The sequence below is a fragment of the Crotalus tigris genome, unplaced genomic scaffold, assembly GCF_016545835.1.
Source record: "Crotalus tigris isolate CLP2741 ecotype Arizona unplaced genomic scaffold, ASM1654583v1 scf7180000018354.2857554, whole genome shotgun sequence".
Taxonomy (NCBI): Eukaryota; Metazoa; Chordata; class Lepidosauria; order Squamata; family Viperidae; genus Crotalus; species Crotalus tigris.
Genome location: NW_024096961.1, coordinates 2,083,443 through 2,107,056, shown reverse-complemented (window position 1 = coordinate 2,107,056; position 23,614 = coordinate 2,083,443). Strand labels below are relative to the sequence as shown.

At 42.4% G+C, this 23,614-nt stretch overlaps 1 protein-coding gene across 1 annotated transcript in view; it reads right to left on the bottom strand.

Moving 5' to 3' along the window:
* Window positions 1–23,614, bottom strand: part of IGSF22 (immunoglobulin superfamily member 22) — a 53,064-nt gene that overhangs the window by 5,660 nt on the left and 23,790 nt on the right. Inside the window, exons 11-20 of the mRNA XM_039350780.1 lie at window positions 22,908–23,192; window positions 22,358–22,482; window positions 22,010–22,151; window positions 14,165–14,461; window positions 13,036–13,338; window positions 11,360–11,533; window positions 7,982–8,110; window positions 5,464–5,760; window positions 4,272–4,360; window positions 643–835 (exon numbers count right to left, since the gene is read on the bottom strand). Coding sequence (XP_039206714.1) covers window positions 643–835; window positions 4,272–4,360; window positions 5,464–5,760; window positions 7,982–8,110; window positions 11,360–11,533; window positions 13,036–13,338; window positions 14,165–14,461; window positions 22,010–22,151; window positions 22,358–22,482; window positions 22,908–23,192 — 2,034 coding nt within the window. The remainder of the gene's footprint in view (window positions 1–642; window positions 836–4,271; window positions 4,361–5,463; window positions 5,761–7,981; window positions 8,111–11,359; window positions 11,534–13,035; window positions 13,339–14,164; window positions 14,462–22,009; window positions 22,152–22,357; window positions 22,483–22,907; window positions 23,193–23,614) is intronic.

Genomic DNA, 23,614 nt, shown 5'->3' with positions numbered 1-23,614 from the left:
CCCCAGTGATGAAGCACCCACAACTTCTGAAGGGAAGCTGTTCCACTGGTTAATTGTTCTCACTGTTAGGAAGTTTCTCCTTAATTCCAGGTTGCTTCTCTTTGAATATTGTCTCATCCAAAAATGAAACATTCCCTGCCCTCATCCCAAATTGTGGTTCTTGAAAGAGTGGGTGTTTGTGCTTAGAAGGACTTTTAAGCTTGGATCTAATAAATTCCTGTGCTGAGATGTTCTCAGAAACAGCCTCTAGTGAACAATGGTCTGCAATACTTTTTTTGCCTAGGATAGGATAGGATAGGATAGGATAGGATAGGATAATTCTTTATTGCCAAGTGTGATTGGACACACAAGGAATTTGTCTATGGTGCAAAGCTCTCAGTATACATACAAACAATTCCATAGGGTTTATTTTGGGGGGGAATGGGTGGGTGGGGAGAGAATGCCTGAGTCAGAAATTCTATTTCCCTACTTCTTCAGCATGGACAGTGCATCCTCACTGCCCCCTTTGGCTAAATCAGGCTGAGGAATTCTGGGAGCTGAAGTCCACAAGTCTTAAAGTTGCCAAGGTTGAGAACCCCTGGGCTAAATCAACAGATAGGGCAAAATACACCTTCCCACGTATCCCTCCTTCTGATCCTTTACCTGTCACTCGGACATGGATGTCATAGTGGGCCTCCCCATAGTCATTACTCAGCAAGATCCGATATAGTCCAGAATCATAGCGTTTGGTGCTGTGGATGAGGAACTGGGAGTGATGCTTGCCTTTCGTAATGCTTTCTCTCCCCTTTGTGGGAACCCCATCTTTTTGCCACACAACGTTGGGAGGAGGAGAGCCCTGTTGGAGACAAATCAGGTTCAAAGGAAACGGGAAATAGACCTTCTCATGCTAGGGTGTTTAGGGTTTTTTTTGTCTAGTCTCTTAATCAAACATTTTCTCTATTTGGAATTCTGCTCTCTATAAAGAGGGAGACAGAGCACAGGAAAAGTAGGAGAACAAGATGAGCAGGAAATTCTCTGGATCATGCTATTTCCACATTGTGGGTTGCTTAATAAAAATGCACCCTACAGGATACTGAAACTTTTACACATGCAAATATTCCTTCAGGAGGGAAAATGTTAGTGTGAGGAGGCTGGCACACACAGGGCAGATGGAAGCAAAGTCATCAAATGAATGGGCTGCTACTACTATTACTTCTTCCTCCTCCTCCTCTGACTGATTTTATATCCTTTTCCTAATCCTCCCCCTGCCCCTCTTCATCCAACATATTGTCAGAGAAAAACAAATACTTTTTCTCAGAGGTTGATATTGCTTGCTTGGAAATAATTTTACAAAGAACTTAAGCTACCGGTGCTTCAGTCCTGTTTTCAAGGAACTCTCTCAGCTGAGGCCTATCACCCCTAACCACAAAGTAGGTCCTTTGAAGCTATTGTGATTAAAGGACCACCTGGAGCAATTGTTACATCCTTACATCCGGTCAATTACTCTGTGAAATAAGTAGCAGCAGCAGAATAACAAGGACTCCTAAGTCATAAAAATCATTCAGGCTAAAATTGGAAAAGAGTAAGGAATCCCTATTGTGGAATGCTTGGCCTAATCCAACAATGAAGCCTCCTGGTATAACTTTGAGCAGCAATTACAGGGTTCATAAAATTCTAATTAGTCCAATATCCCAACTCACATTGGTCTCTCTTACAGATTAGGAGTAGGAAAAGCAACAGTTTGAATATGTATAGCTTCCCATTAAAATAGTTATACACATTCAAGCTGCCACCTCTTAGCAAGCTTCTTTTTCTGGCCATATATGATCTGTCAACCTCAGAAATTATACTTTACATCACATATATCTGAGATTTTTACTTTTAACTGGCAACTACAGTGGCATGCTGTTTAAAACAAGAATGAAAACATTCGCAGTAAAATTAAAATCAATCCCAGTAACAGTAACAATAACCACACAAAACCATAAAACAAAAACTTAAGAAACAGAATATAAAGAAAAAAAAATGAGAGCAATGAAAACTAGATGTCATCATACAGAAACTTAAGAAAAGATTTCTAAATTAATCCAGTTTTTAACATTTTCTGAAAAGCCAGCATGGAAGTGGCCAGCTTGGTCTCCTTTTAGACGCTCCCACTTTCTAGCCTGGTGCCTTAATTCGGGGTCTCAAACCTGTGGGCCACAGCCCGCTTCCGGGCCTTGGCCTGTTGGCCACTGGGCCATGGGAATGGCTGGCAAGAGCGTGGATGTGTGCTGCCCCTCCAATTGTGCTAGCGCCACCACGCAGGCACTAGCAGCCCCGTTTGTGCATGCACAGGGGCACTAGTACCACTGCCAGCATCTCGTGGGCACCAGCAGCCCATTTGCGCATGTGCATGGGCACTAGCAGCCTGCTTGCACATGCATGTGGGCACCAACACCACTGTCAGCACTGTCACAGGTGTGCACAGCCCACTTGCACATGCGCATGGGCGCTAGCGCCACCGCTGTGTGTGCGCCAATTTGCGCATGCACACACACACGCACACACATTTCCCTGCTCCTCCCTTTCCCTCCGGGCCACCAACCTAGAAAGGTTGGGAGCTCTGCCTTAATTACTAGATCAAACTAGTTTCTATACCTCTAGAGTATATATAGATATATCTTCAAAGTTTTCTCCCATCCGGTCATGACCAACTCAAAGAGGCTGGTGCTCATCTCTGATTCTCAGCCATGAAAGCCTTTATTGTCTGAGTTGTGCTTCTGTCATCATGTGGCCAGTATGAAAATATGGAACTGTGTTATCTTCCCCCCAAAGTGGTCCCTATTTATCTACTTGTATTTGCATGCTTTCGAACTGCTAGATGGGCAGGAGCTGGGGTGAGGATGGGAGCTCCCTCCATCACGCGATACTTGGGTCTCAAACCCGGGCTGTCAGCTTTGCAGTTGACAAGCTCAGCATCTTTAACCATTGAGCCACTGTACAGCCAGATATACGATAGAGATACAGATGCAGATGTGTGTATGTGTATGTGTGTGTGTATGTATGTATGTATATGTATATGTATATGTATATGTATGTATATGCATATATATATATATATATATATATATGTGTGTGTGTGTGTGTGTGTGTGTGTGTGTGTGTGTGTGTTTTCTGAGGTTTTTGCAGGTATTTGTATGTAGGTCTTTGGTTATTCGGGTTTTCTCCCGCATAAAATTGGAAGTGTCTTGGTGACGTTTCGACGAAGTCCCATTCGTCATCTTCAGGCTGGTGTTTTCAGCTTCGTGCTCCTCGAAGCACGAAGCTGAAAACACCAGCCTGAAGATGACGAATGGGACTTCATCAAAACGTTGCCAAGACACTTCCAATTTTACACGAGAGAAAACCCGAATAACCAAAGACCTACATATATATATAGGTTGCTAACAAAGAATAAAGAGAGAACTGGTATAGCTATTTCGAGTTCCATTAACTTTCTTCAGCCAGACTTACTCTTCTGAGATTCGAACCTGGGCTTATCTGTATGTTAGGCAGTTGTTATAACCTCTAAGCCACAGGTTCTCTCCCACTCTGTTAGCTATCAGGAGAGAGACAGGGGGAGGAGATTTTTACCTTGAATGTACACCCTGTCAGCCCAAATATGGGAGAAAGAAATCTTCTTTCTTTTTCTTTTGCCTGTATCAGCTCAATCTAGAGCCATCCACAAGCAGCAGTCGCCAACTGTGACATCATTTTACATTTCGGAACTCGAAATAGCTATACCAGTTCTCTCTTTATTCTTTGTTAGCAACCTATATATATATTTGGACAATATATATATATATATATATATATATATATATATATATATATATATATATATATATACTCAAATATCCCCTCCCATCATTTTTTACTACAGGTAGTCTTCATTTAGCAACTACAGTTGGTCATTAAGTAAAATGGTCACTAAGTGAAACTGACTGTGCTTATGATCTTACTTCAAAGCTTCTCCTTGCTTTACAGGCCTGCGAAGGTCATAAATGGGAGGATTGGTCACAAACCTAATTTTCATCACTACTGTAATTGCAAATGGTTTCTAAATGAGGCAATCAATAAACAAGGATTACTTTTAACCAGAGATGCCAGAAATTGAATCCTGGCTCTTTTGCAAGTAAAATATTTGCAATACCGACATTCCAGATCCTTATGCTCAAAATCTCACTAGTCTCAATTTGACTAATTTCTAAAAATATGGATATGCAACATTTTTAAATGTAATATTCCAGATGAAAAAAAAGACAACTTACAGTAAAGGAAGTGTGAATACAGAGGGCAGTCCCAGCACGAACCACCATATGATTCTTCACTCTGACAGTCAGATCAAACTTTGGAGCAGCTACATAACATATCAGAGGGAAGAGAGAGAAAGAGAGAGAGAGGAGGAGGAGGGGGGAGGGAAGGAAGGAGAGAGAGAGAGAGAAATCCTGAATCAGATTACTCACTCACCAGTAATTGGCTAGAAGTTTAGTCTTGTGGGTGAAATTTAGAACTTTTTGTATGCACAGCAAATAGCCTGCCAGTGAGATGTTCATCAAAAAGATGCCTGAATAAACAGTAGGATCTATTTGTACTGCTGCTACCTATTATATTTCTTCAATTCCAACAGCAAAATTGTCAAATGAATTCAGGAAGAATATTTAGACTATATGTTCAGAGGTTATGACAACTGATTGGCAATGCAGCACAGGTAGCTATGGGGCAAACAAATAAAGTTGCAGGAGCATAAGTATTTCCCACTATCTTTTCTGTGTGTATTTTTACGTCTTCATGGCCTAGCATGAATTTAATTAGAATTTGCTTGTTTGGGCAGAATAGAAATGTCCTTCCTTTGGGGAGAGGCAAAAATATATCTACCGTAGCTGATTTTCTATTTGAGAAAAAGGAACAACTTTGAGAGAGAGAAGAAACAATGAGCAATGTTTCTTATTGATAAAAGAATATTTCCCTTGAAACATAGGAATGCTTCTTTAGGATTTGGAACATCATTTATTTGCGTGAATCTAACATAAGAAGGAAAAAATGAATAGAATAACAGAATAACAGAGTTAGAAGAGACCTTGGAGTTCTTCTAGTCCAATCCATTGCTCAAGCAGCAGGCCCTATAGTAGGGGTAAGCAACCTTGGCTCTTTTATGACTCATGGACTTCAACTCCCAGAATTCCTGAGTCAGCTATGCTGACTCAGGAATTCTGGGAGTTGAAGTCCATGAGTCATAAAAGAGCCGAGGTTGCCTACCCCTGCCCCATATCATTTCAGACAAGTGGTTGTCCAATCTCTTAGATTTGTTGATAGAATATTTTCTGGATTTTCTGGGTGTTAGCCATTCATATGCTGTATTACCTTCTATTTCAAATTCGGTATCTCTCACTTCCTGCAAAAGAGTTAACATACCAGCAATCAAGACATGATTGTATGAAGGCCAGATTGGGTAAGTCGTACCTGGAGGGGGCATGGCCAGAACACCTTCTTTCAGCTCAATCGGTTCTCCGACTCCAGCTTCATTGACCGCTCGGATGCGGAAGAAATACCTCTGCTTCTCCTGCAGACCTCCCACTGTGTAACTCTTGCCAGAAATTGGGATCTTGGTGCACTTGGACCATTCCTTAGTGTCCTCAGCTCGCATCTCCAGTATGTATCCTGAAGGTGGATCACCCTCATCAGGTTCTTGCCATGCCAAGGAAATGCTGGATTGGGAAGAATCAGCCACGTGCAATCCCTTCACCAGCCCAGGGGGCTCTGGATCAATAGTAAACTTCGGTAAGTTGTAAGTTATTGAAAGAAACATGTTATTTGAACTGATAGACCATTCAAGCTTATTTTATTTTATTTTAAAACATGGGATAATTTTTATCAATGGTTAGGAAAACGAACTAGTGAGAATTGATTGTGATATGTTACTTTGAATATACCATACTTTCTGGCGTATAAGACGACTTTCGCAAGCGTTAAAATCGGCGCCAAAGTCAGGGGTCGTCTTATACGCCGAGTCATCTTATATACCGGAAATAATGGTAGTTTCCGGCGTATAAGACGACTTTCTAGGCATGCGACTCGGCGCCGAAGTCGGAGGTCGTCTTATACACCGGTCACCTTATAAGCTGGAATATACGGTATATTAGTAAGAAGAATGATATGTATTGACCAACTGTTGCTGTTTATGATTATTGTTTACCATATTCACCACAGCTATTTACTATTATATTAATTAGTATTAACTGAACATATGTACCCGGACAATAGTCTGTTTGCTAAAGCTTGAAAATGTTGCTGGGGGGCAACCCCCAATGTTGTTCTCAATCCTGTCCCACCCCCAATCCCGATCCTAACCCTTCCCCGAACCTTAAGCCCTATCCTCATCCTATTCCTTCCCCAACCTTATAAAACTCAATAAAAATCTTTATTAAAAAAAAAGAAAGAAACATGTTATTTGAACTGAGAGACCATTCAAGCTTTTTGATTTAGTAGAGTAAGTAGTGTTCCTGCCTCTCAAATTCATGAGTGCCATCTGGTCTGAGACATCTTGTGTGTGTCAAGAATTGGTAATAATTTATAGCTAAAACTTACTGAGATATGTTAGCCTCTGGGCCAGTTCATATAGTATACATATTCTCAACTTGATATGTTAAACAAAATATAACATCAGACAGAAGTTCAGGATTATCCCACACAAATAAAGCTCTATGAATCTGAAAACTACTTCATTATTTTGAAAAACAAATGGAAAATAAGCCAAAAATGGCTTATAAATCAGCAATGGCCTACTTCCTCATTCTTCGGTGGAAATGTAGATCAGATGCCAGTTTTGCCATACCAGTAGGCATTCTTTCAATCAGTCAAACTCCATGGGAAAGTTGGCACATTTTAGCAGGTGGCAGGGATCTCTCAGCTCCTGGAAATTTCCAAAATGGAAAAACTACTCCTAGTATTTGCAGGTTCTCCCTAGCAAGGAATTTTGGGAAGCTGGCATGAAACACATAGTGTTCTTGGAAATCACCACCAGAACTTTAATATCTATCTTTTAGTTTAGCCTATAATCAAATACCCTATACCTCTTGTGTCATATTTCAATCTTCACTTCAGATGGCCCACCAGGTGTTGCTGAACTACAATAACCCACAGTCCCAACCTGCAGACTGTAGTGATGACAGCTATTTTAACAGTAGCTGGATAACTCAGTCTTGTTCTGTGCCTTAAACCAGGACAATGAATATACACTTTGTTAGGGGACAGAATGATTTTAGCACCATTAGCCAGAGCTTAGACGATCTGTCAGAGGTCAGGTAAAATGTTTTGTTGTTGTTGTTGTTAATTGTGAAGTCGTGTCTGACCCATCGTGACCCCATGGACAATGTTCCTCCAGGTCTTCCTGTCCTCTACCATCTTCTGGAGTCCATTTAAGTTCACACCTACTGCTTCAGTGACTCCATCCAGCCATCTCATTCTCTGTCGTCCCATTCTTCTATTGCCCTCAATCTTTCCCAGCATTAGGCCCTTCTCTAGTGAGTCCTTCCTTCTCATGCTTTAAGAAGTATTTATTTCAGGAGCCTGGAATCATTTTGCCATCACTTGGCTTGTATTGTTAGCTTGTTGTTACTACAAGATCACAGACTTGCAATAAATAGGTGTTGCAGTAACCTTAATAAAGATTGATAGGTGTTGCTGTATAATTGGGCCAACCCCACCATTAGGTCAACTCAGTATTATTTGAAAGAAGATCACCTTGTCACATGCTGAAATGTAAATGATTGTGGCATTACAAAATGGAAATGAAGCAATCAGTAGCAAGAAACACAAGCTGCCACAATCAAGTTCCCTGATTATCCCATTATGTTCTGCTTGTATAATGAACCTCATAAATTGAATCGCACACACACAGAGACACTACACACACACACACACACACACACCATACATATACGTATTGGACACTAGAAATAAATGTAAAGTAGAACCATACTGATGGGATCTCTTGCCACGACTGAGTTGGAAGCACTGCTGGGAAGGCCAGGCCCTGCTCGGTTCACTGCTATGACATGGAACTCATATTCTGCACCTTCCAGCAAACCATCCACTTTGCACTTAGTATCTGGCAATAAAAAATGACATTTTTGAAAGAAGTTAGCTTTCAGAATAAATGATAGAATGGATTCTGAGTAAGAAAAAATATTAAAATAAACATTCCAGTTAAAACCTGGTTATAACAAAGTAGTATCTATATACAAAGATAGATGGATGATAGATGATGATGATAATGATGATGATGATAGATAGAGATAGCTAGTTAGATAGCTAGATAGATGATAGACAGATGATAGAGAGATATAGATAGATATAGATTATGTACCATCAGCTTTTAGTGACCACAAAAATAGATCTCTCCCTCAACTGAAAGACTCCAAGCCTTGGAGTCTTCACTATTGGAAGACTCCCACGTCTTCAACAGTGCACCCATTTCTGCTGTAAGTAGATCTATTCACTTTGGTAATCGTCTTCTCCTTCTTTTCACCTTTCCCAGCATTATAGACTTCCTTTTTTTCTCTGATTTTTTAATACAATTCAACCATACTTATTCAACAAATGTATTGCCTGAGTTTACCATTCACTAATACAAATTAAATTCCTAATCCCTAGTACATTTGTCCAGCATTGATAAAATAAGTCCCAGCTTTGAAAATATTCTGTTTCTTCTTTTTCTTTCAACCTCAGAGTAAGTCTGTCTACTTCCGCACAGTCTAGTATTTTTTTAATTATTTCTTCCTCTGATGGTATTTCTTCATTTTTCCAATATTGTATGAATATAATTCTTGCTGCTGTTGTTACATGCAAAATCAAATATACACTTTGTTTAATCAAGCTTATTATACCTAATAAAAAATGTTCAGGTTTAAAATCTACGTTTCCCCAACATCTTTTCTAGCCAAGTATGTATTTTTGTCCAATATCTCTTTGCTTTTACACATGTCCATCCAAGAGAAACTAGGTGTTTTATCATATTTTGAACATATTAATGGTGTCCTCAACTGAGAATTATTTTATAATGCATTTTTTTTATTTTCCTGGCTATCCATGATATTCTCAAGAGTCTTCATCACAATAGTTTCTCTTCTGCAAAGTCCAGCTTTTACTTTCACATATCATCATACGGAAAATAATTTCCTGCATTTTTCTGATCTTTGTAAACAGAGACATTTTCTGGCATAGACCTATTCTGGCATCTATATATCTTTTTCATTGCTTTCATCGCTACTCTACAAAGTACAGGTAGTCCTTAACTTACAATTGAGCCCAAAATTTAATGTTGGTAAGTGTGAAATTTGTTAAGTGCCTTTTGCCCAATTTTATGACTTTTCTTTGCCACATTTGTTAAGTGGATCACAGCAATTGTTAAATTAGTAACACAGTTATTAAATGAATCTGGCTTCCCCATTGACTTTGCTTGACTGAATGTTGCAAAAGATGATCACATGACTCTGGGACACTGCAACCATCATAAATGTGAGTCAGTTGTCAAGCATCTGAATGTAAATCACATGACTGTAGGGGTACTGCAGCAATCATAAGTGTGGAAAAGGTCATAAATCACTTGTTTTCAGTGCCTTTGTAATTTACAATGGTCACTAAGCAAACTGTTGTAAGTCAAGGACTACCTGCACTAGTCCATATCATATTTCTTGAGTGCTAGTTCCTTTACTGTTTGATAGTTGATCCTATAAAGCAGCTCTATTCCCCACTTTAATATTCTATCAATTTTAAAATTGTTTGCTATTGTCATTAGTTTGGTCTTCTTTATACTTAATCTTCATCACTGTTTCATACTGTGATGCTTGATTTTCATTGCTGGTAGATTTTTTTGCCTTTTTAGCTATCAGAGTAGTGTCATCGGCACAGAGTGGGTTATTTATGCTTATTCCCCCATTTTTAAATCCATGCTCCTCTTCCTCCAGCCCAGCTTCCCTCAATATATTGTATATTCAGCATATAGGTGGAACAAGTAATGGGAGTCTATGCAGCTTTGTCTCACTCCTTGGGTGATCTAGAATGAGTTTGTTTTGCCATGTTCTATTTAGATTGTGTTTACAAGGCCCATCTCTGGCAGTTTTTATTGGCTATCCTTTCTGGTTTTCTTAATGAAATACAGCGATAGTTTTCATTTGTCTTTTCCCATGCAAGATGAAATGATGCCTGTGTCATAGAGTCATATTTTGGACTTTAAGAACACCATAATTCTGGGAAAGGCAGAAGGTAATAAGAGGGGAGGTGAATGAAGTCCATTAGAAGGGCAATGCATGCATTTTAGAAGATCTGAAGGGCTATATGGAAGACAGCTCATCCTGGAGAGGATCTGTCTATATGTGATTGCTAGGAGTTGACATGGATTTGAGGGCCTCTCTCTCTCTCTCTCTCTCTCTCTCTCTCTCTCTCTCTCTCTCTCTCTCTCTCTCTCTCTCTCCCCCTCCCTCCCTCCCTCCCTCCATCTCTCACACACAGACACATCTAATCCAGAGATCTCCAATCTTTTGGGCACCAGGGACCTGTTCCATGGAGAGAGGTTTTTCTGTGGACCGGAGGGTGTGTGGTTTTGTGTGCTGCCTGCATCCCGTGGATGGGGCTTCGCTTGTTTGTGCGGACCGGTTGCTGGGTACTGGTCCAAGGACGGGGGCGGGGGGGGCAGGGGGTGGGGAGGTTTGAGACCTCTGATCTAATCTATCATCATCTACCTAGAATCACTAAATTGTATCACATTGTGACATGTTGCTGCCACCTGCTGGGCATAAACACACATAAAGGAGAATATTTGTACCTCAGGGTTGATATGAAGGATCCTTGGTGCTCTCTGAGCTTCCTTGTTTTCTTGCAGACGTTTCATTACCCAAACTAGATAACATCACCTAGTTTAGGTAATGAAACATTTGCAAGAAAACAAGGAAGCTCAGAGAGCACCAAGGACCCCTCATAAATTACACATTTCAAATTTTGACGAACTTTCATGATATTACTGTAATTTGGAAGTAAATATGGAAAAGGTTTAGAAAGCTAACTCAATAAAACAATAGAGTTTTCCATGGTTTTTTTTTTTGTGTGTGTGTGTGTCAGTTTTTGACTCCTGACAAGTGCCTGGACCAGTCCCTGTAGTTTTCTGGGCAGGATTTCAGAAATGGTTTGCTATTGTTTCCTTCCTAGGGCTGGGGGAAAAAAAAAAAAAAAGATTGGCCAAAAGTCACCCCGCTGGCTTTGTGCCAAAAGCACTAGAACTTACAGTCTCCCTGTTTCTAGCCTGATGCCTTAAACCACTAAACCAAACTGGGTTTCATGATACGCAATGGAATTTGCTGACCTTGAATTGGGTCCTTGGATATAGGGACCCAAAGGTTACTGCCTTTCTTCCTTCTTTCCACAATGTACCCTGTAATTGGAGACCCACCGTCTTTAGCTGGAGGATTCCAAGTAATGGTAATAGCCTCTTTGGAAACATCAGTAACTTGAGGCTGAGACGCTTGTCCTGGAGGATCTGAAAAAAAAAAGTTTAAGCAGGGTGAAGCAGAGCACATAATTCCCAATTGCTTTTCTATTTCTTTTTATACACAGAGACCTGATAGAGAAGCAACATTCAAATATATTACATGGACAATGATTAATATATATGTATGCAGGTCTTGGCGTATTCGGGTCTTTTCCCGTGTAAGATTGAGAGTATCTTGGCGACGTTTCGACGAGGTCCCACTCGTCATCTTCAGGCTGGGGTCTTCGGTTTCGTGGAACCTTGTCGAAACGTTGCCAAGATACTCTCAATCTTACACGGGAAAAGATCCAAATACGCCAAGATCTGCATACCTGTACCTGTGAAAATCTACAAAACATATATATATTAATTTTATCTCATTAAAACTTTTATAGTTTTATATATTTCCTGGTGTTCGTGCATTTTTTGCTAGTCAACATATATTAATATATATATAATGGATGTAAGTATATATATGTATGTATATAGTATGTGTATAGGTGTGTTATGCATGTATATGGATAGATATATACTTTCTTTTGATAGCAGGCAACAGAATTTCATTTTAATGTGTGCCAGTGTGCTCACAGTAAAAAATGACAATAAAGATTATCTTATCAATCTTATCAATAGAAACTTGCCAAAATGCCTCCTGAGATAGCTCTAATGTCCTAGGCTAGAGGACCTATAGTAGCATAGAAGCCTAGAATCATAATATCCCAGATCCAGAAAGGACCATTAGAGCCATTGATCCCAATCTTCTGCTCCAAATTAAAGCATCCTAGACAGATGGGTGTCTCATGAAGGGAAGCTCACCATACAGTATATCTGGGTAATTTGACATGTGTCGCACTTAAAAAAAAAAAGGTGGAGCTTTGATTACACTATCATGGCCACCATTCGTTTCTGAGCTTCTTCGGGATATCAACATTGAGAGGTAGATGAACTACTAGTCAGAGAAAACTTGCATTTTATTCTTGCCGTAGAGGAAAAAATAAGTCAGTTTTATTTCTGACACAACAAAATAGAAGAAACGTAAGAACAAAAACTGTAAGTAACTAGTTTCTGATCCAATATCCGCAAGAGTGCGCATAGTAAATCTTGATGTTTGGAATTTCAGCTTTTTCTGAAGTACATATTTTCAGGCTAACAGTACAAAGTGTAAGTATAAAATTAAATGAAAAATACTTATGGACTGCAAACTTGCTGGAAAAGACAATTGCATATTGCAAATTCCACTATAAATATGATTAAGAGTTTCTAACGAATGAAAAAAAAATTCACTGAAAGGAAAAACCTTTCAGCACATGAGAAGTATTCTTTCTCATGAAATGCGGTGATTAGATTTGAACTATTAAAGACAACTATATACACTGAATCCCTTTTTGAGTATCCTCACCTGGCCTTAATCGTAAATAAATGACCCCAATTACAGTAAAATTTTGATGGGCCTCAAATGCCATTATTCAGCCCATATGAATGGATTGGCTCAGCATCAAAGGGATGCTTACCAATTGGATTCCCAGCAAAGACTTCCTCTGTTTCTAGTGGTTCACTTGCGCCTTCAGAATTTACAGCCAGGATTCGGAACTGGTAGGCTTTCCCTTCTTCCACCTTATCCGTGGCAAACGTGGTAAGCTTGCTTTCAATTTCCCCAACTTTGATCCAGGATTTTTTCCCAACTATTCTCCGTTCAATGATAAAATGAGTCACTTGCTTGCCCCCATTGTCTTTTGGGGCCTTCCATTTCATTTTGATACACTTCCCTGATGTCTCCAAGAATTCCACTTTTCCTTGGGGTGGTTTCGGTTTGTCTGAAACACAAAGATATCGGTGGTCATGAAATGAAATGATCATTAGAATAGCTTAGCCTAGTGTTCTGGGACTCCCATTGAGGATGAGGCTTGCCTAATCTGCCTTAACTTCAACACATATAAACTCATTTGGTCACAGATCAGTTTTTAAACTTTTGATTGCACATCAGCAAGCTCCTATTGGAGCGTCAAAGAGCCTAATAGTATAAAATTGGGATAGAGCCTGTTCCTGAGCACTTGATCTCCTCCAGAATCTGCTGCGAATACTTGCTCTGAATTTGAATATTCTAACATTCTCCTTCTAAAATTCATTTTACAGCATTAAGAAGTCATTGTGTTTTGATTTTGGTCCTTTTCTATTTCTGGTTACTGTCCATCCATTCCAGTTTTCCTCAAACAATTGCACTCAAATGCGTTATAATCAGCAACTATAATTCTCAGCCACTGAAGCCACACAGTCAGCATTACTTGCAAAAAGAATTGCATAGAATCACCTATTTCTTTCCTACATAGAGAGCACCTGGGCATTCTGGCAGGGGTATAACTCTGTTATTCTGTTATATGTGCCTATGGCATCAAGACTTCTACAAAAGAGATGGGGCTTCAATTCTGGCATCAGTTAACCTGCTAGCCTGCCTGTTTTGACCTCCACCCTATGTCACCTCGGAATCCTGGATTTAATTTTAGAATCACAGATCTAATTAAATATTTCCAAGATTGTGATAAATTAGTAAATTAAAATAATATATATATATATAAACAGTACTTTTGATGGTTCACTACTACTTTATACATGAAAAGTTTAGAGTTATCACCCTAAACTTACCAACAACATTAAGGAATAATTGAGCACTGGCTGATCCACAGTCACTTTTCAGCTTCAGCATGATGCTCCCAGTGTCTTCTCTCATGCATTTTGTTATGGTGAGCATGGCCTGGTCATGGGATCTTTCCATGGTGACTTTCTCTTCTTCAGTCACCTCAATTCCATCTTTAAACCAGGTGACTTTGGGCAAAGGCTTGGCCTTGAATGGAATGTTAATGAAAGCTGTCTGTCCTGCTTTCACGGTCACTGGGTGGGCAGCCAAAGTTTCCAGGAGGGAGGGGTCAATAAATGGTGGGTCTTAAGAGAAGAAAATTGGGGAAAAAATAGATCAGAAGGTGGCTATCAGGCTTTTGCAAACAGCCTCTTCACAGTTCAGTCTTCACCAGTGACAATGATAGACTTTGCAGTGCAGGTAGTCCTCGACTTAACGACCAGAATTGAGCCCAACATTTCAATTGCTAAGCAAGACAGCTCTTAAGGGAATTTTGCCACATTTTACGACCTTTCTTGCCATAGTTGTTAAGTGAATCACTGCAGCTGTTAAGTTAGTAACATGGTTGTTAAGTGAATCCAGCTTCCCCATTGACTTGGCTTGTCAGAAGGCCACAAAGGGACCTAAGTACATGCCCAGTTTCCAAGTGTTCAAATTTGGATCACATGATCACGGGGGGTGCTGCAACCGTCGTAAGTATGAAAAATGGTCATAAGTCACTGTTTTCAGTGCTGTTGTAATTTTGAACCATTGCTAAACAAATGGTTGTGAGTCAAGAACTGCCTGTAATAGCAGTCCTGAGTTAAAATTAAGATCTTTTGAGGAAAACAAAATTATAATATCTACAAAAGTGAGGTCTGAGTGATTTCAACTGCTTTATACTTCACATGCAGTCTATCAAATGAGTCGTGGAAGTCATTTCACTTACTAACAGGCCTTTTAATGTGACAAAAGAGCTATTTATTTATTGATGGAGTTATACATTACATTAAGCATAATAGCTCTATTTGACTTTGGTGTTCTGTAATTTTAGGGGTTTTTCTTATTATGGCTTGTCATCTAGCATATTGTGCAAACCCAACTGGTCTGATTTATTCAACAAAGAATGTTTAAAATATGGCTTAGTATGTTGTATGACTCAATGTTGCATGATATAATGATCAACCAGAAATTGTATGAATATCAACAATTAGGCATGGACTCAGCATTTCAAGCAGAATTGTTCTTATTGCATTTCCCATTTTAAGAGTCTAAACTTAGGTGTTTAACAGTCAAATTATTTTCTGTATTCCATATCATAATAAATGTACTTATCAAAAACTTTCTGGTCAAGAATGTTTCATAAAAATCTGATACTAAAAGCAAGAGGTGAGTTCAGCCTACTAGAATCCTATTTAAATATGCACAATTGAATCTTATATCAACAGATTTCTTTTTTATTTTGCTTGGACAAGATTATAGTTTTCCTTAGACCAAGCATTAGTAACTCCGTTTGAGGCCCGGTCTATTGTCAGGTTTTAGAATTTTAGTACTCACATTGCCACCTTTATTATCACTTGAATGCTTCAATTAATATATTTTAGCTGCTGGTTCACTTTTTAAGTGCTAGCTGATTTGCAAGTGACATGGGGAGATGGGGATTGAAGTGGCAAGTAGCCTGGGGTCTGGCCATCTGAATGGCTGAGGAATTCTGGGAGTTGAAGTCCACAAGTCATAAAAGGGCCAAGGTTGAAGACCCCTGCTGTAGACTGACTGACTGTAGACTGACTGTACAGTGAAGCCATGCTGGATCACTTGGTGGACTTCTTGGCAACACCAGTGATCCATGGACCACAGTTTGAAAAATGTTCTTCAAAAAGGTCACTTCCCAGATTAGTACTGTTGTGTCCTGGGCCTGATGAGGCAACTCAGCAGGCCCAGAAATGTTGCAAATGGTCCCGGGCAACCCAAAACCTGCCCAGGACCAGATTGGCTAGCGCTGGCCTTGCGCGCTGGCGCAAGGCGCAAACAAAGAAGATTTATGATAGGCTGTTTGGGAAACTATAAAAGGCCTGCAAGCCTGTTGGGTTACTGAGTGGTACGTGGAATGAATAAAGAAGAACTTGGTTACAACGTTAGTGTGTGTCGCTTCAATGCCGCGAACCCCAAGACGTAAAAGTGGCGACAAAGGTGGGATCGCTGCAAAGGAGAAGACAACTGAAGAATCTAGCCTCTGAAAAAAAGAACTGGAAGCCGGGAAATCGGCGTCCAGATCTGCACTCACCTGCCAGTACGCAAATGCTGGAGGTGGGCTTGGCAAACGGGCCTCTTCCCCGCCAAAGTTGCAGCGAGGCTAAGAGAAGCTAGCAGTGTTGAAGATTAGCCGGCTGTCCAAATTCGATGTGTCTCACCTGGAGCGTTGGAACTCTTATGTGGCCCAGATGGAAAACTACCTGCGAGTTAACCAGGTTCGAGAAGACGGCTTGAAGGCAGCAACCTTGCTGTGCATCTGCAGTTAGGGCACTTTCGACGTAGCTGAAAACTTAGTAGCTCCTACGCCACTGGAGTCTGTAACGTACACAGACTTGAAGAATATGTTGAAGGACCATTTTCATCCAAAGTTATCTGTGATTGCGTGGAGGCACGCTTTTGAGCAGAGGGAACAGACTGGTGAGTCTGCTATGGAATTCATTGTGCCTTGAGACAAGCAGCCAGGCCTTGTGAGTTAAAGGACTTGGAAGAACGCTTACGAGACCGTTTTGTCTGCGGCCTTAGAAGTAAAGAGCTGTAACAAAAAATATTTGCTAAAGCTGAAGTCACCTTCCAAGATGTCTTGCGCAAAGTTGCAGTTGAAGAGGCAGCAGGCAGCACTGTGAAGGCCTTGCAACTCACCAAAAGCGCTACCGCAGTCGCATCCATCCATCAAGAGGACGCTCGAGAAGATTCAGAAGCGGATCCTGAAGAGGAAGTGGACAGACTTCACCAGCCAGCAGAAAGAAGGCCTAAAGGGCGTCCAGACAAGGCCCCAGCATTTCCTCAGTGTCTCAGGTGCGGAGGACGCCATAAGTGAGCTGACTGCAGATTCCGCTCCGCCATCTGCAGGGCATGTGGAAGGCAAGGCCACGTTGCCTCCGTCTGTTTGAGTTGCCAGAAGGTCCAACCTCAGGAAGAATTGCTTCAGAAAGGTACCAGGGTCCCCAGCCAACACAGGGTGAGTTTCTGCGCATCGCGCAGAAGTATTCTGAGGACAGGGACACACAAGCCCCTTAATAAAAAACTTCGCATTGACGTGAAGTTGCAAGGGGTTCCCTTATTATTGGAGTTGGACACAGGGCCCGCTCTATCAATCATTTCATTTGACATCTTCAAAAGGATTTGCAGCAGTAGTGGCCTTTGAGTCAAACTCAGGCCCTCGAATTTAATTCTCACTGACTTCCAGAATTCCAGAGTCAGTGTGAAAGGGGAGGCTATGCTCAAAGTGCAGCGTAAGGCTTTTGAGGGTTTCCTAGATGTGATGGTAGTTGGGGGTGAACGCACAAGTCTTATTGGACTCGATTGGTTTAAGGCCCTTGGAATTCAAGTGACTGGGCTGCACAGTGTGCAAATGTTGGGCCTTGTAGAAGTCTGCAAGGAGTTTGCTGATGTGTTTAGCTCAGAGCTTGGCTCCTACAAGGGGCCTCCCGTTGCATTACATTTAGACTCAACTATCACGCCCATCAGGATTAAGCCTAGAAGGGTGCCTTTTGCCCTCAAAAGCAAGATAGATGCAGACCTGGACAAGCTGCTCCAGCAGGGCATCTTAGAACTTGTGGACTCTAGGCCATGGGAAACCCCCATTGTTATGCCTTTAAAGGCTAATGGAGGTCTGCATATGCGCAGACTATAAGTGTACACTGAATAAAGCGTTGCAACAGCATGCATATCCAATGCCTGTGGTGAGCCACATTCTGGCCTCCCTCAAAGGGGGGCGCCTTTTTGCAAAATTTGATTTGGCACAGGCCTATCAACAGCTATCTGTTGATGAGGCAACTGCAGAGGCCCAAACCTAGAGGGGCCTTTAAAGTTAAAAGACTGCAGTTTGGGGTTAATGTAGCCTCTGGTATATTTCAAAGTGTCATGGAACGCACACTTCGTGGTATTCCTGGGGTCTGTCCCTATTTCGATGACATCCTCATTGCTGGGGAGTCATCTCAAAATCTAGCAGAAAGATTAAGGGCTGTCTTGTTGTGTTTCTGCCAAGCAGGCCTTAAATTAAAGCAAGACAAATGCAAAATAGGAATCGCTTCCACTGACTTCTTAGGCTTCAGGATTGATGCTCAAGGCATCCACCCTGCTGAATCTAAGCCCCAAGGCCCACATCCAAGAGTGAGCTGCAAGCTTTCTTGGGGGTCTTAAATTTTTACCATGCATTTGTCCCACATAAGGCTGCAGTGGCAGAGCCGTTACACCAGCTCTTAGACAAGCAGGCTCCATGGCAGTGGACTAAAGTCCATGACAGGAGTTTCAATGAGGTTAAGGCCTTGCTCTCTTCAAATGCTCTATTAGTGCATTTCAATGAGCAACTGCCTGTATGCATCGCATGCGATGCATCTCTTTATGGGGTGGGAGCAGTACTTAGCCACCTGAAGGCTGATGGGACACAAGTCCTTGTAGCCTACTATTCAAGGACTCTGTCATCTGCAGAGTGGAATTACGCTCAGATTGGCCATAGTGGCTGACATAAAGAAATTCCATGATTTCTTATATGGCCGCCACTTCACGGTCTACACAGACCATAAGCCTCTGCTGGGTTTGCTTACTACCAACAAACAGACACCACACATTATTTCCCCACATATGCTGAGATGGTCAATTTTCCTGTCAGCAGATAATTATACACTCATCCACAAACAGGAAAAAGAGATGGGTCACGCAGACGGCCTCAGCAGATTACCTCTCAAACAAACAGAGGCAGATCCTGCTCCTGTTATTAATATTCTTTCCTTTCAGGAGTTGCCTGAATCTCCCCTCAATGCTAGGGACGTGGCTGCAGAAACTGCCACAGATCATGTACTCACACGTGTGCTGACATGGGTCTTGTCAGGATGGCCTGACACATTCCAGATGCTGCGTTTCAAAGCTTCTGGCAAAGAAGGCATGAACTGTCTACATTTAAGAGGTGCCTATTATGGAGTAGTAGAGTAGTTATCCCAGCCTCACTGAAGTCTAGAGTCTTGTCCTCTCTGCATGAGGGACATCCAGGCATTGTGCGTGTGGTAGCTGGAGCTTGATAAAGCTATCAAGGCCCAGGTGCATGGGTGCCAGGTGTGCCAATAATCACAGCCTGAAATGCCTCAGGCCCCTGTACACAGGTGGGAGGAGATACAAACCCCTTGGTCAAGGGTACATTTAGATTATGCTGGGCCCTTTCAGGGGCAATTCTTCCTTATCCTGGTGGATAGCCATTCCAAGTGGCTAGAGGTTGTACCCGTCTCCTCCACTACTACTGCCAGGACCATCCAGGTGTTGAGAGGAATCTTCGCTACCCATGGCCTCCCTGATGTCCTTGTTTCTGACAACGGTCCTCAATTTACTTCTTTTGAGTTCCAGGCTTTCCTTCAGGCCACCTTGATCTGGCACGCAACGTCAGCTCCTTTCCACCCTTCCACCAACGGGCAAGCTGAATGGATGGTGTGCACCACTCAAAAGAATCACGCACGGTAGCTGGCATCACAGGTTAGCAGATTTTCTTCTTGCACACCGCACTACACCATGCACTGCCACTGGAAAGAGCCCAGCTGAACTCTGCTGGGGTCGCCGCCTCATCACAAAGTTGGACAGACTGCACTCAGACCGGGTGGCTTCACAGGTGTCACAGCCACGGACACCTAGGAGACTTCAGGTGGACGATCCAGTCTGGGCAAGGAACTATGGTCCTGGACATCTCTGGGTCACAGCTGTTGTCTACAAGATCTCGGGGCCGCTATCATACAAAGTGACCTTGGGAGATGGCCGCGTCCTTCGGCATCATATTAACCAACTGCGCTGGTGGTTGTCCCCCAATGTTTCCACTCCTGGCTCTGCTCTCGGGGGGGAGGGGGCCCAGGAACAAGGTCACACTTCAGGTCAAAATCCTGGGAACCAGTCTTACTGTGCTTGGGGATTTCCACAGGTTGCTGTTGATGCCCCAGTGGAGGAGCAAGGGCATCCTCATGATTCAGCTATTGCTCCGAACAGGGAGTCACCCCAGGGGGTGGCCTGCGCATCAGCAAGTGCTCCAAACAGGAAGTCATCCTGGGGGGTGGCCTGCACATCTGCAAGTGCGCCAAACAAGAATTCTCCTGAGAGGGGGTTTGCTAGAGAGGCGGCTCCTGACTCTGGCACCTCGGCCACTTATATGGGGGACTGGAACTATTGGGGCACAGCTGCAATGCAGGTCACGTCCGAAACTGGTCACGGGTTTGAGGGACTAAGTTCCCAGGAGCAGTCCATGGTGGAAGGGGAGACCTCCGCTCCACCGTTAGGCTTGGGAATTTTCTCCCCTCCGTGGAAACCTGCTGGAGTCCAGAAGACTCAGCCAGCCCACCACAATGGGGGTCACCTGTCATTTATGGGCATCAAAGTCCTGGTCTATTGAGCCCACCAGACGGACTGGTAGGCCAGGCACCATTAAGTAAAAGTCCTGGTCTGCCTAGCCGGGCAGGTGAGCTGACAGGTCAGGAACCTTCCCTGAGCTTGCGTAGGTCCCAAAGGGCTGAGGCCCCTCCCAAGCATCTGGGAGATTATTTGAGGTTTCTGTCATCACAAAGGAACCTTGCTGGTCTATAACTGGGTGATGGGGATCTACACTTGGTAGAGATAAACACACTAATGATAATTTTGGAGAGCGGTTTGTTTAAGTTAACCTTATTATTTTATAAAGATATTCTGCCTGTGTGCTGGGCAGGGGAATTCTTTTTTTTTCCTGCCAGGGAACAAATGTAATTGTGTGTTTCATCTAGGGGGGAGGGGTGTTGTGTCCTGGGCCTGATGAGGCAGCTCAGCAGGCCCAGAAATGTTGCAAATGGTCCCGGGCAACCCAAAAGCTGCCCGAGACCAGACTGGTTGGCGCCGGCGTTGTGCGCAGGCGCAGGGCACGAACAAAGAAGATTTATGATAGGCTGTTTGGGAAACTATAAAAGGCCTGCGAGCCTGTTGGGTTACTGAGTGGTACATGGAATGAATAAAGAAGAACTGGGTTACAACTTGGTGAGTGTGTGTCGCTTCAATGCCGCGAACCCCAAGACATAAAAAGTATAATACAAACCACCCAAAATTCATACAGTATAACATCTTCTAATTAGGGATTACTGCTTTTTTAAAATGCTTAGATTTTTATTTTTTGAACTGGGCAGCACAAAAACATTTGTAATAGACAAACCATCTAGAATATACTATGTCTGTTAAGAAAAGATAAAGAAGATGTTTGGAAAACATGAAAAGTTTACGAACGGAAGTCAAAGTTGTCTAAGCCCATTTCTTAATAAGAATTCCACAAATCAGGCCAATTGATTTCACAGTAAAATTTCACACAGTGTGGAGTTTCTCTTGATCTGGTTCATGCATAATGATAACCCAAGACTTTTTTATTCATGGTCTATTGAATAAACCACAGGTGCCTGGCCTCATACTACAGGCTAAGCAAAACACATACTACTCAGGACACATGAATACAATTTTGTATTATTCTGCATCAAATAGCATTTTGGTAACTACACTGACCCAGGTAAATATCTACCATGCTTTTGTAATGGAAGCCCAAGAAGACATGGAGAAATAAGTGGCTAAAGAAAAGGACTAGAGTAGAGAATTCTAGAGAATTACTGTACAACCCCAGAGCAGCAAGAATCCCGTACCTGCAATGCTGACGGTGGCCTCGCTTTCTGCCCCTTTTGCTCTGAAAGTATACTTCCCTTCATATTCCTCACCCATCTTGTCAATGATCAATTTGTGCACAGCTCCTTGCTTGACAATCAGGATTCCTCTCATATCAGTGATCTGCAGAAAGATTTTTTTAAAAAAAACACGTCTCAAAATCTAATCAGAAACAGGAACCTCTGCATGACTATTAGGCTCAGGTCTCCGTGGGACATATTTAAGCATCCTAATTTAGCATGATGCCCATTATCCCATAAGAGTCCTCAGTTGAGCCCTGAGATATGAGTATTATGATTTTAGGAAGCTCAAGTTTCTTCACCACTTACTTCTTTGCCATCCTTCAGCCACACACCTTCCACTCTCTCATCATTCAGGACAACACAGAGCTCTGCTGGGTCTCCTGTAGCTGCTTGGACATCTGATAAACCACTCTTAACTGTAGCAAATCTTTCTGAGTATTGGAGGAGGAGAGATATTAGAAGGCCAAACATGCATTTAAGAATGAGATAAGCATGGAAAAAAATAACTCTCACTAAACTAGTGCAACTTAATTGAGAGAAAGCTATTGGACCTGGTGTGTCTCCATACCACTTCCGGTATGTCAGGCAGCCGTCTTCCAGGATGTTAGAGTGCAGCAAAGAATTTAAAAGCATTGAGCCCAGAGTTAGATCAAGATATTGAATTTTTTTATGCAGAAAAGAACATGGGATATAGCTGGGCCTTCCTGAACCAACTGGAGTCATCTGTGACTTGAGACTGAAAGTTGCCCAGTGCCACATCAACTTTCTTGTCATTCTCTTCCACTCAAAACCTATTACTCGTAAACAAAGGCTGCTAACAAAGCACACAGCATCCTCTCAAGCTAGACCCTCTTACCTTCCACAGTTACATTGCAATTGCTGTAGTATTCTGTAGGGTCACTTTCTTGCGTGGCAATTACCATATATTCTCCTGAGTCACTTAGTTCAGCATCATCTATGATCAATTCTGCCATCTTTCCTTCACGGTTCATAGTAAATTTGGAGGCTCTTTCAATCACTTTCCCATTCTTCATCCATTTCAGCTTCACATCTTTACTAGTCAGCTCACATTCCAGGCAAGCTTTGCCTCTCTCCTTGACTCGGACGTTCTTCAGGTTTCTGACAAACTTAATTGGTGTTCCTTAAGCGAGAGAAGACAGATGTTGGTTACGTATAATACAATGCTATGCAAATCATCTATGGCAGTGATGGCGAACCTTTTAGAGACCGAGTGCCCCAAAACCACCCTCTGTCCCCGCTCTGCCTCCTGTCCTGCCTGCTCCGCCCCTGCCTGCCGCCTGCTCCACTCGCAGGACCATGCACCGCCTCTCTGGCCCGCCGCAGTAGATCGCCCAGGCAGCCCTGCAGCACCATGGCAGCCATGCACTCTGCTCTCTCTGTGGGCATGCACGCTATGAGGCACAAGGGCGGAGTCTTGTCCCTGCTGCCTGGCTATGTCCTTGGCTGCGCTGCTCCGTGCAGGCCACGCCCGGGAGCGACTCTCCTCCAGGGGGGCTGCTGGTGAGGATGGGGCCGTGGGGGGGAGGCAGGGCTGGGGCGACA